The following is a 14,767-nucleotide window of genomic DNA, read 5'->3' on the forward strand; positions in this document are numbered from 1 at the left end:
TTGTTTAATGACGACTAAATTTTGACGTCTGTAATTAGTTTGCATGACCGTTGAAGAAAATAGCACTTAAGTTACTAAAAATAATTAGAAGGGCAAAACGATTATTTATTTTCATACATAATTATCGAATCTCGAATAGAGATAAAACACATGTATCGTAGGTCAAAGGAAATTATTACAAATTTATTAACTTTTATGATCTTATATATTCCAAAAGTTCAATTTTTTGCTTTTTATAAAAAAAGCAAAGACTAATAATTAAATTAGATGCTTTGGGATCGACTAGACAGGATCTAATTATTTGAGCTCCAATAATATATGTCCGATCAGGTTCTCATTGTAGATCTATAAAGTATTGAAGCTTAATTAAAGTAATTATAATAGTTTTGAGCTTAATTGTATTTAGTTGTAACTGCTATAAAAGTTATAAACTTAATTGTAATTGTAATTGAAATTTTAGAATTACACATGCAATTAAGTGTAAATTAATTGGATGTAGACCTTACGAGGGTGTTCTCAACTAAAATTTTAATAAATTTTAAAGGATTATAAATTCTAATGAATTTTATGGATTCCAATAGATTCTTACAAAATTCACAAGAATCTTATCAAATATGGTAAAATTTCAAAAGATTTGTTTCTATGTATTTTTAAGCTAGAAATTCATTCAAATCTTTTAAAATTCTCCTATTAGTGAAATATTTATAAATTCATTTCATTAAATTCTCAATTGGGGACACTTAAATTTTAAAGAATTTCATTAAAATCTCAATTAAAGACATTTAAATTTAGATTGGCTTTTAAAATCCATCACAATTTCAATTGAGAACGCCTTTATTAATTAAAACTTCTATTTGAATATGGAATTATTATTGTACATTGATTGAAATCAATATATCTCTATAAATAGAAACTATATAGAACCTAAAATTCGTACAACAATCATAATACATAATTTAATAGCATTCAAATTTGAAGAGAGAAAAATAAATTATTTTCTTGCTCTATTCAATTGTCTAGTTCAAGAATTAGTTTTTTATATTTAATTAAAAAAAGGCATTCACGCACCGATGTAATCTCGACTTTCAAGAATACCATGGATGATTTAGAGATTTGAAGTATCAAATTCATGGAATTAAAAAGTTGGAAATTCGAGATCCAATAGACTAGAAGTTCGTAATTAATAATTTACTCAAGAATTAACAATCATATTTAGGTTAAAATTTGAATCTTTTATCCGTGATATAATATATACGTGAATATTTATACAATCTTATTATTGAATTAAAGAATTTTTTTAATCTTTAGATAATTCGGTTTCCGCATTCCGATAATATAACAGTAGAATGTTCCTTAAAGCATGCATATATTGGGATTGGGACACAAGGCTGTCCAACACTTTTTACTGCGTTCACTACCCTACGCGGATGGCCTAATATATTCTGCAACATCAGCGGCCCAATCGAATACCCCCACGCAGATAATACACGTCGGTGACGGTCCGTCTACGACTTGCGGTTGACTGTCATCTTTTTTAAACTACCTTTTCACTACATATTTCGTACAAATTACGACAGGAATTCCTCTTAAAATTCTGTCTTTAATTGAAAATTTTAGAATCAAGAACTGGGATTGGTGGTGTTTTTCGGTTTTCAGAGACTTCTGGAAACTGAAATTTTCAAGGTTTGTCTTTATTTTTATTTTTTTTCCCTTTTTTTTTTTTACTGAATTTAACCGTTTGTCTTATTTCAAGTTTTTTTCTTGACTTTTACACCGTATCTCTTTGCGGGTTAATTCAATAAACAAATGAGGAATTCTTTTCAAATTCAATAAAAACAAGAAAAAGCCGCAGATTCGGTGGAGGCCAGCACAGAAACCCGTTACAATAGCGCATAGAGACAGGGCGGGTGGGGGCGGGGGGGTTAGACTCTTCTTTTATTATTTTATATGTATATATGCTTACGTTTATATATTGACAAAGAAGAAATAGATTAATATGAGTGTATAGGAATTATAAAATAGAAGTCGACTCGGCAAAGAAATAGCGGATGATCTGCTGAAAGTTAGGCTTTCCCAGTTTTAAGTTTTCCAGAACATTCAAAGACGTGTTTCTTGATACAAAATTTAGGTGATCTTTTTTGTTCTAGATTCAGATCGTCCTTCTTTCAGTTGAATTCTTTATAAGAATTCCGGGTTTATATAGATCTCGGCGTTGAACAGTCTTTTGGTCAATCGAATTTGATTTTCTTGATTCTGCTCTAGATTTTTCAGGTTAGTTTCTTGAAATTCGTAAAATTGACCTCGAATGATTGATTTTTGGTTGAAAATTGAATGGATTTGTGGTTTTTTGAATTGTGATGTATCGAAACATCTGTATCAGGTTTTATAGTAATACCATTTCTTATGTGTAAACTGTTCCTATTGTTCTTTACTTCCCTGCCAAAATAAATTTGCAAGTTTTTGCTTGTATATTGCCAATTATCTTAAAGTATAGAAGTGTTCTTTTTCTTGTTTTTTGGTTTAGGCTATTCCTGTCGTTTCCTCTCATTAGAGCTGTAGTCCTAGCATTGGATTGGATTGATGTGAAATGCAGAGATCACGCAGGGCTCTTCTGCAAAGAAGATCTTTGGAGAAGGCAATAGGTGGAAGGACTCACTTGTATAAAGTTTCTCTTTCTCTTGTTGTTGCTCTTTGGGGCCTTGTGTTTCTCTTGAATATATGGTTTGGCCATGGTGATCGTCACAAAGGTTAGATCATATTTATCTTGCAGTCTTAAATTTGTGTCGTATCAATTTTCATGAACCGCGATCCCGTGAGGGTGAGCTAACCCCGAAAACCCGTCCTCAGTTCGGATTGCAGGCTACAATTCGCCTACATGAAGCCGGAATCACGAGTAACCAAGCAATGTTATTTGATAGTAGTCACACTATTGGATCTATGGTGGCTAGCTCTTTGTTCAATTAGTTCTTTAATGAAATGCTTAGGTGTATAATGAGCCAGTGTGGGCTAAGAATTAGGGTGCTCAAGCTGGACTTGTTCTTGTATAAAGGTCCCAGAAATGTTCAAGCTTGGCTAGCTTAAAATATTGAAGCGTAGCTTGCATCAGCTTCTGATGTGTCAAATTCAAGCCAAGCTTGTGCAGTCCTCTTGGCCGAGCTTGCAAAGTTATGATTTTAAATAAGTTTCTAGTTTGCTTTGTTCTTGAGCTGACCTTGAACACGCTCTACACGAGCTTAATCACTATTTGCTTGAGCATGTATACATACCTAATAGGATGCTGGATCACAAGGTTGGACAATTGCTTTAACATTGGTGAGATTGCATCTGCATTTTTAGTCTTGTGGCTATTCTTAAAATTGTTCTTATCCAACATAATCTGCTCTTCATTGTTGAAATCACCTTCTGTATTGATTTTTTTTTTCACCCACCTGCTAAATTTTGAATGCTTTGATGGATGCAGATGAATCTCGTGAGTTCCCTTTTGGTACAAGAACGGGGGATGAAGATCAAATGGGGTCCGATAGGAGTCCCATATTAAAGGTGGATGAAAATCGTGTCGTGGGAATTCATCCAGAAGACTCTATTGTTAATTTGGGTGCAGAGGGTGAATCAAAAATCATGTCAGCAAGTGTGAAGTCTGAACCGGTCATTGCAGACCAGACTGAGGCCAACAGATTGGACTCGCTGGAGAATCCTAAGGACACTTCTAAAAGTGACAAGTTATCTCGTGCAGCCCTTCCAGGTCTCGATGAATTCAAGAACAAGGCATTAAATTCTAGAACTAGACATTTAAGTGGTGAGGCTGGAAACATTATTCACAGAGTGGAGCCTGGAGGGACAGAATATAACTATGCTTCTGCCTCAAAAGGAGCAAAGGTCTTGGCGTACAACAAGGAAGCAAAGGGTGCTTCTAATATCTTAAGTCGAGATAAGGACAAGTACCTTCGAAATCCTTGCTCTGCCGAGGAAAAGTTTGTTGTCATAGAACTTTCTGAAGAAACATTAGTGGATACAATTGAAATTGCAAATTTAGAACACTACTCATCTAATCCGAAAGATTTTGAGCTACTCGGAAGTCCTGTTTATCCAACTGATTCTTGGGTTAAACTTGGAAATTTCACTGCCGGTAATGTGAAACAAGCTAAAAGATTTGTTCTTACAGAGCCAAAATGGATGAGATATCTTAAACTGAATTTATTGAGTCATTATGGTTCAGAGTTCTACTGTACACTGAGTGTTCTAGAAGTGTATGGAGTGGATGCCATTGAGAAAATGCTTGAGGATCTGATCTCAGTTCAGGATAAGATAGCAGTATCCGAGGAACTGGTTAACGAACAGAAAACTACATCCAACCAGCACATGACTACTGAGAGTGATCATTGTCAAGATGCATTTGATGAACCTGTTAATGAACTTGGAAACTCTAATGGTAAACATGGAGCCACTGGAACCGATGTGCCGGACCCAGTTGAAGAAATTCGTCGTCAGCAGGTTAACAGGATGCCCGGGGATAGTGTTCTAAAAATTCTAATGAAAAAAGTTAGATCCTTGGATTTGAATTTGTTGGTTCTGGAGCGATACTTAGAGGAGTTAAATTCCAGATATGGTAACATTTTCAAAGAATTTGATAAAGAAATTGGAGAAAAAGATGTCATTTTGGAGAATATCAAGTCAGACATAAGGAGTTTCTCTGACAGCAAGGAGGTCATGGTATGCAAATATTTCACTGTGATTCTCGTTATATAGTTATTTTTCACTCGTCAATTGTTGGACTGTATTCTAATATTATTATTTTTGCAGAGTAAGGAGATCAGCGACCTTCTATCTTGGAAATCTCTTGTTTCCACACAACTAAATGATATATTCAGAGACAATGCTGTTCTCAGGTTTGTTCTTATTTCGTTAGTAATATGTGTTTTCTCACTTACGTCGTGGCAGTTCTTCTGCTGAACTTTGCTGGGTGCATTATTTCTTTTTGAGTAAATTTTTTTATTAACCGGTAACCTAAAATCCAGATAATTCTAAGATTAAGCTCTTCCCATTTGTCTGGCTGTCAGCTGGCCTACTACCTGCTGTCCTAATACTGAAAAGAGTCTGTTTAGGAATCGATTTATTATCAGGAGGTTTTATTGGGTGCGACTGAGGACATGTAGGTTGGGAAAGAATGGTTACATTTATGTAGATGAGATCATAAATCATTTTTGTTGTTGGCCTTCATTTGTCTGTATTTATAATCCAACAGTCAAGTAGACCACCATCCCCTTACGCCATATAGTGATTCCATAAGATTAGAAAACAAACTTAAGACTTGAATATAATAACAGACCTAAACAACACAATTTTCTGGTGTTCGGTTTTCTCATTTATCCAAATGGGTTTTGTCCTAGTCCTTATTGAAGAAAAACCCCACAAAATTTTGTTTCCTAAATGAAGTGGGATGAGCAATCCAAAAGAACAAAATTTTGGGTTCATTTACAAAATTATATGGTACAAATGGAATATGAATACAAATTTGTTGTTTCAATTCATTGCTTCTACTCGTTTATCTGATTATGCTGACAATCCGTTTGCTTTCCTACTTTGAATAGCTATAATGACAATGTTGTGTTTAATTTCAGATTGGAGGTCGAAAGGGTTCGGAAGAATCAGTTGCACATTGAGAATAAAGGAATTTTTATATTTCTGTTATGTATAGCTTTTGCATTCTTAGCTCTTTTAAGGATGCTGACAGAGTTGATTTTCAGTGTTTATGGGTCCCAAAAGTCCAGGAAATTTTGTTCAAATGGGTCTTCCTGGTTTTACCTATTACTGAGCAGTAGCATTACTTTGATCATCTTATCTTTGTAAACCTTCCAATTAATTAATTCTTTTACACATTATATAATATACTCTTTTTTTCATTACTTTATTGTTATCAACTTTCTACCGCGTTGCTTCACATTATTTTCGAGTGGCATTTGTAAATATCCCAGCAGAACACGGATTGTATTCATTCATTGTGTGCAATTTTCAACATCAAAACAAATTAGCAGTTTTAGCAACAATTCTTCTTCATTGCAAATTTACTCTGTAATCACCTGTTGAACCATTGTACCCACATTTCCTATTTGATTTCCGTGTTTATTGCCTCCTTAATTGTCATGCACAAAGATCCAATTTTACTCTGTATTCCTCTCCACAGCAACATTTAACAACATGCAAAATTTCCTGTAAAAACAGGAGCAATGAGCATTCCTTGTATTGAAGTGATGATAAAATTGTATGGTCAGGTAGCTTATCTGACTTTTTCATTAGTCACAACTTTTCTGTCTGTGATTGCCAAGAATACAGGAAATCAAATAGAGGTTATCAGAAAGTTTCTCAAGCTTACTCTTATGCTTAGCACATTCGTGATTTCATGCATGGATATGATATACTTTCAAACATCATGCTCGACCAATTATTTAACTTAAAAGAGTAAATATGATATACTTGTCAGCACAACAATCATGCTCTAAGTAACAACATGAGGCAAGAGTTTGAAAGATTTACCTTCAGTTTCATAATTTTGAGTTGCAGAGACTGCGTATACTCAGTTTCTCCAGCTTTGTCTGATAAGAGCGCTTGAAGCTCCTCTTCCAAGCTTTTCACATCCAACTCCCTAAGTTCTGGCTGAAACCATTCTCCACCCGTGGTGGAAGAACGTGAGAGGATAACTTCAACATTATTATTTTCATTTCTAAGAGATCAACAATTTAAAATCTGACTAATTTAAGTCAAAACAGTTTGCATTCAAGGAATATAATCAGCTTTTCATCATGTGTGTAGTAAATCCATTTTCTATAGAGCCAAAGACAGTGTATACAAATATCCAAAAGCAAGAGAATTCAATGGCCGCCTCATGCAGCGCCGTTGTTCAGCATATACTTTGTAGGAATTCGGATCAACAAAAAAATTTCTATGCACGCTTATACAAATAAAATAAAGAAGAGAAATAATGATGAATAGATAGCAATGTACCTGAAAGTCATTTACTTTACTCTTCACTAGCTCAACAGACTCCCTCAGCTGTGGCAGCAAAATAGCTAATTAATAATATCTTAAAGGTCAAATTTCAGAATGAAATTCACCAATTTCTGTCAAGACACTTCAGGGAAGAAAAGAAGGGTATGTTTTCTGCAATAATTCCACCGAGAAACAATAGCTTAAGATTTAAAGATCACAGATTCCATTGCTTTAAAGGTTTAAAATCAAAACCTAGAAGGGAACATAAAGGGCAAAGAGTATAGCAGATCTCTTCATTACATATATGCAAATCTGAACTTAAAACAGAATAGGTGCGCTGACAAGGAAAAAAATGTCCCACTAACCAGTGCTAGTGATGCACATTTATCTTTGCATGTGTGCATGCCTAGGGGAGGGGGAGGATAAGATTTTAACATGGTATTTGTTTCTTATGTATTTTAGTTCAACAAAATATGACGAAAATTTTAATTGCCGCATGCAGTTAGAGCATCCAGGTTGCAAATGGACCTTTCTATTCTCCCCAGCAAGATTGAATTTTAGTTGTGTAAGCTGGTCAAACTTAGCTTTAGCAGCATCCAAATTCACCATTATGCTTTCAGCCACATCATCCCGAGACTCTGAAGATTAGCAACAATTTGTTACTTACATCTGACATTTAATAACAAACAAAGATGTTAAAAGAACAGCTGTTACTAGTATTATCTTACTAAAGAGTACAAGTACCGTAAATTAGAATCATTAGTCTCCAATAAGATAAAATTTGGAAACAACACCCTTGCCCTGCTTATATGCATCAAAACTCCTTATTTTGTCATAGTTCTTCAAAATTCATCATTACTGTAGTGGCCACATCTTCCCTAAACTTCTCAGGATTAGAGATTGATTTCTATTTTACATTGAAATGTTTAATAACAAACAGTGAGCTGAAAAAAAAAAATAGTTATTACTAATGTTGCTCACTGAAAGCATATGAGAACCATAAATTAGGGACAGGGATCCTCTGATAAGTAAAATTTGGAAACTATATCCTGGCCTGCAAAATCATACTTTTGTGCCATTTTCCAAGAAGCTATATTTCTTGTGCTAAAGTAGTAAAATTATATGCCTCGGACAGAGGCACTTTAATACTTGCCGGTTATATACCACTTTATAAACGTATAAATGCTAATATTGTGACTTTCTAAGGCTTTGTTCAGTGTCCAAAAGATTGGAAATTGTATTCGCTATGGTGAAATTGCATGACTTAAAGCTGATGAAAGTCAATGGTTCTTCCAGATCTATATATATCATCCAGCAGGCAAATCTGGCCACAGGCTTTTTGAGTCCTCTATGTCTGGAAAATTTAATTCCAGCATTGCCACATTATCAGACTCAATTCCTACTTTTAGCTTGTAGCAAGTTGGCAGTTTGCTATTTGGTAATATGTTTCTCATAATTTATTGAGGGTATTTACTAACTATTCTCTTGTCGAATTAGATGGTCATTTCAGTGAAGGCAATATTCTGCTCATGACACACTCATCCATGAAATAGGACATTAAAAAGGTGAATGGAAAATATCATTTTTATTGCATAGCAGAATGTCAGGAATCTATTAGTTGTACCATTGGCGCCACCTGCTTTTTCCTTTACCTGCATCTGTCAGAAATTAGCAATCAAAATATCTCATCAAGAAATAGCACGATGTAAAAATAACAAGAGTGCTAAAAAAGTAGAAGTAGCTCAGATTTAGCATTTTACTCAGCAAACAATCAGCTTAAAAATTCGATGCAAGTGTAACTTGAGTCAACAAAATGCTTCAAAGAAAATTTTCATATGCATAATATATGTAGCTAGATGAGAATTATGCACCACAAACATTAAACACTATATTCCCTGTCAAATTATATTTGTCAGAGAAGAACCATTCAGGTAAGGATGCTAAGAATAAAAATGGACATATATCAGTGAAGGATCAAACAGGCAAATCAAATACCCAATTCCACATTATAAAGCTACTGGCGGAAAGAACAGTGTAGAGACCTTATAACTGGATTATGATTTAGTGCCAATGGATTTGAACCATCAAGCTTGAAGAAGATCAGGGGAACATAAAACAAGTAATGCATTTAACATTTAAGAACAGTCAATTTAGGTAATACTTGGACTATATTATGTGCCATCAAAGTCAAAATATGTAAAGGATAACAAGCTCGGGGAATTTACCATGTTTAACACATCTAAATTTTTGCCAGATTCTTCTGTCACTTCAATACAATTTTGATTTATTTAAAACCTGTTACACTCCTAGCTCGGTAAAATTATTTGGTTGATATCATTGTAAAACTCATACATGTGAATATGCAGTGTATTTTCCATAAATATGCATGTAAGTCATTAGTTAATAGTACATGATTTCACTGAAACAACGAAGTATTTCGAAAATTACCGAGCCACTCTCTCCAGTCGGTGAGCTAAATTTTTGAGCATTTGCCCACTCCTACGCAGTAAAATTATGACAAGATATCAGAATAACAAAGTGCGCTTGCATAATCTAGATAATGAGATAATGCAGCAGAAGAATTCAAACCTTCTGTTGTTTTAATTGCATAGCAATGTCCTCTTCAACCTTGATATAGTATGCGCTGTAATGATAATCAAATATGTCTACTGTTACATGATATTTCACAGCATCTTGTGATATGTGCTCTTCAAATTACCTTCTTTCAACATTTTTTGCTGCCAAGCTTAGTCTTTCTTGTTGCATAAGGTCCAATGTCTGCATGCCAAAGAAGCAAGATGAAAGTAATTCTAATTGGTTTGTGAGTTGGAGAAAGTTCTTTGTGGCCTACAACTAGGCTTAATCCTGTCTCAGCTGTGAAGTGTATCGGCAAGTCAGTTAAGTTGCATAAAATAATATGCACAGCAATGTGTCTTGACAAGAACTGCGACAAGATTTACTTCTAGAATTTCAGGTATAAGCACTTCCCCAGTTGTGTAAGAAAACAATGCCTGAGCACATAAAATTTGATTTTTTTTTCTATATCATGTTCCCCATTTTTCACTAGTCTATACTCCCTCATAAGTTTCAAGTATCAACTGGTTCTTTCTTCAAAAACCTACAGATAAATTGCTGTTCAACTTGATTAGCATGCAACCTAATACTTGTAATTAATGGCTTGATTTTTGAAAGGTGAATTATCTCAAGGACAAGTGAGGATGAAAAGTAATATGAGTGACTTCTGAACATACATTTAATGGATGAAATACTGTAAAACACTAGTTGTAAAGGTTCTCATTAATTTGCACTAGCAGGAAATACCCCCACTAAAAGAACAAAGCAATACGTAATATGATTAACCAACTGAAGTGACAACATAAGCAGGAATCAGAAGATGGCTAAAATTAGCGCAAATTTAATTTAAAGTTAAAAATGTGAAACCATAAATGTATATAAAATGTGTCTTTTTATGGAAGAAAGAGCCTAAAATCTGCACCCAACTTCATCCACTCAATTGATAGAACGAGGGGAAAGCACGAATACAATAGATGTACACCAAGGGATTCTACTTTTCGCATCATTATAACACCGGTAATTCTTGTTCTTTACAAATCATATAACATCCAACATATATGTTAGGCCCAAGGATGCGAATGAGAAATTGTGGCATGCAGATGTCTATGACAGCTTTGGCCAACCACTTTCTTTTATATTGATATCGTTTAGCAAGGTGAACAAGCCACCATCCAATGAACAAATGTTTTTTAATTCAAGTTTCTGTTGTGCGGTGGGGGGAGATGAAGAGGGAGAATATAGGTTTTGAAATACTTGACAATAAGTGTATCTCCATTGAAAGCTAAAAACTTGTACATATGTGAAAAAAAATAAATAAATAAATAATAAGAAACGGTACCTGAACAAGGGTGGAAGAATCACATTCCAAAGAAGCAATTTTCTTCTGCTTTTCCAGAATCTGCAAACAGATCTGTCCTTTAGCTTTTGCCATCTGGTCGTTTTCCTCTTTCCATAGCCTCTTTTCATTCTTTGCTGAATCATTTTAATGTCAATAACTTTACAACTTCAAACAACAGAAGCAATGCTTTTGGACTTAATAGACTAATGCATAACTATATTAAATGAAAAGGAATAACGTTAAGCTCAATTTAAAAAAAGTAAAGCTAATTCATTAACCTAAGTTATCTAAAGGGAAGAATCTAAGTAAATTCGAAAGGATAAATTTAAACGCCCATGACTTGAATCAAAATTGCAAAAACACTTCCGATAAACACACAGCTAGTCTTAAAGCTAAGTGAATCTCACTTGGATATTTGATCCATGGATTCACATTTCTATCAATAATGAGTAATTATTTTCCAAAACAGTCTCAAATTCAATATATAAAAAAATCAAAAGAAAAAAATAAGGAAAACTAGACGAAATAACCAGCAATTACATCATCATAAAAAAGTCTCTTTCATAATATTATTATTCGTTGATACTGCGAATTTTCTTTGATTAAAAAAGGTTAGATAATGTAAAATTAGATATTACATGGCACAACCTAACTCGAGATCTTTTTCCAGAGTTTGAATAGTGGTGCTGAACATTTGCTCTTCGACTGTAATTTTGGCCGCTTGATCCTCAACGTCTGCAATTCCTCGTATAATTATTAATCATTTCTATTTGATTTCGCATAAGAACACAATTAAACACGCTTAGCTTCGTGTCATTTAAATGTAACGTAAAATTAACCACAAAATATCAAACAAATTGAACAAATTAAACAACCGATAAGGAAGTCTTCTTACCGTTCATTTGGAAGCGGAGAGTCTTCATGTAGTGCAGGTACTCCTCCATTTTCACCGTGTTCGACAGATATTTGCACGCAATATCACACGTTATATAACTTTCGGATCAATTACTGGTAAAAGAAACTCGAAAAAATATCTATATGCACGTGTTCGAAATTTTACCGAATTTTGAAAAAGAAAAAATAAAGTGAGAAGAATGATGGATCAAATTAATGGAATCTGTATATGGTGCGGGAAAAACGAAGGTTTTAGTGGGAACGGAGATTTTGGAGTGTGATTTTGAGGGAAAATACAACTAAACCGCCTAAATAATAGGAAGGTTTTTGAAATTAATCTAAGAAATGAAAACATTTGAAAAATAGTATTCAAACAACTATCCTTCCAAAAATATCAAAGTCACTACAATGTATAAAAACCTTCAAATAGATCCTCAAGAAAATATAGATCATAAATCTTTAATAAATTTAAATTCAAATATAATACAAAATTTTATTGATCTAAAAAATACAACAGAAAGTGAATTAAACTATTTAGAAGAAGATCTGAAAGGATTTTTTACAGAATATTTAGATCCAAAATTAAAAAATAAAAACGTTTTTATAGATAATAATACAATCAAAACAGAAAATGATATATATAAACTAATTTTTAATCTGAGAAGAAGAATTAAAGAACTAAATAAAATTATTAAAGAAGGAATATTAATAAAAAATAGTGAATTTTATAAATTTTATTGTGATATTTTAAATACTTATGAAGATTTTAACCCCTCCGCTGCACACTCCGAAAAGATGGTATCAGAGCCAGATTACGAAGATGAATATAGTAGATGAAGAAAATATAATTGAATAATTCTTGAAAAAAATCGAAAAACATAAAAAACCTAGTTATCCTTATTTACCTAAAAATACCACAAATGAAAATTTTGGGGATATACATAAAAGATTAGAGAATCTAGAACATAATCTACAAATAGGAAATGCCCTATTAGATAAAAACCTTAGAGGAAAATATAGGATTATAATTAATCCACCTCAAGATTTTAGGATAACACAAAAAGAAAATAATAAAGAGAAAAAACATGAAAAAAACAATACATGATTACAGATGTAGAAGAAATAGAACAAAAATTCTTAGAATTTACAGGAGAAGAGTATGAAGAATATAAAAAACAGTTAGAAGAATTAACTGAGAAAATGGAAAATATAAAGATGAATACTAATCCATCTTCAAGTCATGATATAAAGGTAGAATTTAGTAATGATGAAGAACAAGATTATCCTTATGGTACCCCAATACCTGATAAGGCTGATATTAATCAATATAGAAAAACACAGAAAAAATACACTGGAAATGCAAGAAAACAATCCATAAAAGAAATAAATCCAATGAAATCTTATAATGAACCAATCCACACAACAGGAGTATGGTTAGATCTAGATTGTGTGGACAAAGATAAAGCCATTGAAACATGGATAAAAAGTACAGATTTAGCTATACAATTTAACAAATGGGAGACATATACAATTTTTGGATTTATAGAACATACATTCAGAGGAATTATTTTTGAATGGTGGAGAAAGTTACCAGAAATTATTAAAGAAAGAATAAAATATGGAACAAACAGAACTGAAGTATTAGATAATAGAAATACTTTAAATGAACAAAACATACAGGAAATATTAAAAAAATTTGAAAAGATCTTAAGAACAGAATTTCTAGGAGATAGGTATGCTTCTAATGAAGAAGAAAGAAAACAAGATGAATATAACCAAGGAATGATTTTAATGGAAAATTTAAAGATATGTGATATGTGTGAGTTAGAAAGATATACATGTAAATTTGAAGAATTATACTATATACTTAATCAAGGAGACTATCAGGAAAATAAACCTATTTTAAGGTCTTATTTTACCAAGTTACCATTTCCATGGGGAATCAATTTACTAAAAGAATATGAGAAATTACTACCTCTAGGAAAAGAGGAAGGAGTTGAAATAGATAGTCTTGGAAGTAGAATTGAATTTACAAGAAGAATGATAGGAATGTGGTGCAGAGAAGCACTAGAAAATAAGAAAGCTTATAAAATAAGAAAGAATTCATTATGTTGTTATAAAGATAATGGCCAAGTTGAACAATTTGGATGCCATAAAAAGAAATATAAATCATATAAGAAATATAAAAGGAAATTCAAAAAATATAAAAAATTCAATAAAAGGAATTTTAAACCATATAAAAAATATTTTAAGAAAAGAAATTGGAATAAGAAATTTAAACCAAGAAACATTAAAAAATGTAGATGTTTTATTTGTAATGAAGAAGGACACATCGCTCCTCAATGTTCTAAAAAGAAAGATAAACAAAACATAAAAACTCTTAAAATTTATGAAAAATTCCAAGAAGATAGTAATATAGAACCAATCGAATATTTTGAAAATTTAAATAGTGAATGCAGTAGTATTTATGAATTAGATACATCTTCATCAGAAGAAGATTATGAGGAGATAGTATATATGAATCAAGAGATACAACAATCAGAAATAGAAATAGAAACAACTGAAGAAGTTGAAGATTCTATAGAAGGTATTAATCAGGAAATAATTTTTGATATTAAAAAATATGCAGGAATCACTAAAAAGATATTAGACCTACAAGAAAAAGATGTATTCCATCAAAGATTCTTAGGAATATTACCAAGGGTAAATAAAACAATTGTAAGTATGAATTATAAAGAAATGTCTATCAACATAGAAGATACTATAGGAAAGGCAAGAATTCCTATAATCACAAAAGAATGGGTAAAACAAAAACTATCCAAAATCCCAGAAAATGTAAGAAACAAATTAAAATGTATTGAATTAGGAGGAGTCCAGATAATGGTAAAAAGATTCTTTAGAGAAGGAATGAATATACCAATAGAAATATACTGTATGGACAATAGAATCTTACAATATCCTATAGATGCCCTATTA

At 32.5% G+C, this 14,767-nt stretch overlaps 2 protein-coding genes across 9 annotated transcripts; one reads left to right on the top strand and one right to left on the bottom strand.

The window, feature by feature from the left end:
• The first annotated feature begins 1,379 nt into the window (after nucleotides 1-1,379).
• LOC111401996 (SUN domain-containing protein 4-like) lies at nucleotides 1,380-5,903 on the top strand. 5 transcript variants are annotated; one of them, XM_023030005.1, is made up of 5 exons: nucleotides 1,380-1,683; nucleotides 2,525-2,747; nucleotides 3,461-4,710; nucleotides 4,801-4,886; nucleotides 5,619-5,903. In XM_023030005.1, exons 2-5 carry the CDS (start codon nucleotides 2,588-2,590, stop codon nucleotides 5,845-5,847), a joined length of 1,725 nt encoding a protein of 574 aa, XP_022885773.1. In that variant the 5' UTR covers nucleotides 1,380-1,683; nucleotides 2,525-2,587; the 3' UTR covers nucleotides 5,848-5,903. The 5 variants fall into 5 exon arrangements, with proteins under 5 accessions (XP_022885773.1, XP_022885774.1, XP_022885772.1 ...); XM_023030006.1 differs by lacking the exon at nucleotides 1,380-1,683 and adding an exon at nucleotides 1,930-2,128; XM_023030003.1 differs by lacking the exon at nucleotides 1,380-1,683 and adding an exon at nucleotides 1,931-2,271.
• A 63-nt stretch (nucleotides 5,904-5,966) lies between these two features.
• On the bottom strand, nucleotides 5,967-12,069 carry LOC111401997. 4 transcript variants are annotated; one of them, XR_002704152.1, is made up of 11 exons: nucleotides 11,793-12,069; nucleotides 11,546-11,632; nucleotides 10,898-11,031; nucleotides 9,704-9,762; nucleotides 9,574-9,628; nucleotides 9,433-9,483; nucleotides 8,609-8,642; nucleotides 7,513-7,622; nucleotides 7,000-7,047; nucleotides 6,532-6,695; nucleotides 5,967-6,207 (listed from the first exon to the last, which is right to left on the bottom strand). XR_002704152.1 is itself a non-coding variant. In XM_023030010.1 (11 exons), exons 1-11 carry the CDS (start codon nucleotides 11,839-11,841, stop codon nucleotides 6,139-6,141), a joined length of 810 nt encoding a protein of 269 aa, XP_022885778.1. In that variant the 5' UTR covers nucleotides 11,842-12,069; the 3' UTR covers nucleotides 5,967-6,138. The 4 variants fall into 4 exon arrangements, 3 of the variants coding, with proteins under 3 accessions (XP_022885778.1, XP_022885777.1, XP_022885779.1); XM_023030010.1 differs by having other exon boundaries at nucleotides 6,532-6,651; nucleotides 8,609-8,636; XM_023030009.1 differs by having other exon boundaries at nucleotides 6,532-6,651.
• Between the last annotated feature and the right edge of the window lie 2,698 nt (nucleotides 12,070-14,767).

The sequence above is a fragment of the Olea europaea genome, chromosome 10, assembly GCF_002742605.1.
Source record: "Olea europaea var. sylvestris chromosome 10, O_europaea_v1, whole genome shotgun sequence".
Lineage (NCBI taxonomy): Eukaryota > Viridiplantae > Streptophyta > Magnoliopsida > Lamiales > Oleaceae > Olea > Olea europaea.

Excerpts from the sequence above, each read along its gene's own strand:
- LOC111401996 (XM_023030005.1), top strand. The coding sequence starts at position 2,588 with ATGCAGAGATCACGCAGGGCTCTTCTGCAAAGAAGATCTTTGGAGAAG. Across the intron at positions 4,711-4,800 it reads CTGACAGCAAGGAGGTCATG|AGTAAGGAGATCAGCGACCT; the intron begins GTATGCAAATAT and ends TTATTTTTGCAG. Across the intron at positions 4,887-5,618 it reads AGAGACAATGCTGTTCTCAG|ATTGGAGGTCGAAAGGGTTC; the intron begins GTTTGTTCTTAT and ends GTTTAATTTCAG.
- LOC111401997 (XM_023030009.1), bottom strand. The coding sequence starts at position 11,841 with ATGGAGGAGTACCTGCACTACATGAAGACTCTCCGCTTCCAAATGAAC. Across the intron at positions 7,623-8,608 it reads AAAAGCAGGTGGCGCCAATG|AGTCTCGGGATGATGTGGCT; the intron begins GTACAACTAATA and ends GCTAATCTTCAG. Across the intron at positions 6,208-6,531 it reads TCAAAATTATGAAACTGAAG|GAAATTTTGCATGTTGTTAA; the intron begins GTAAATCTTTCA and ends CTGTTTTTACAG.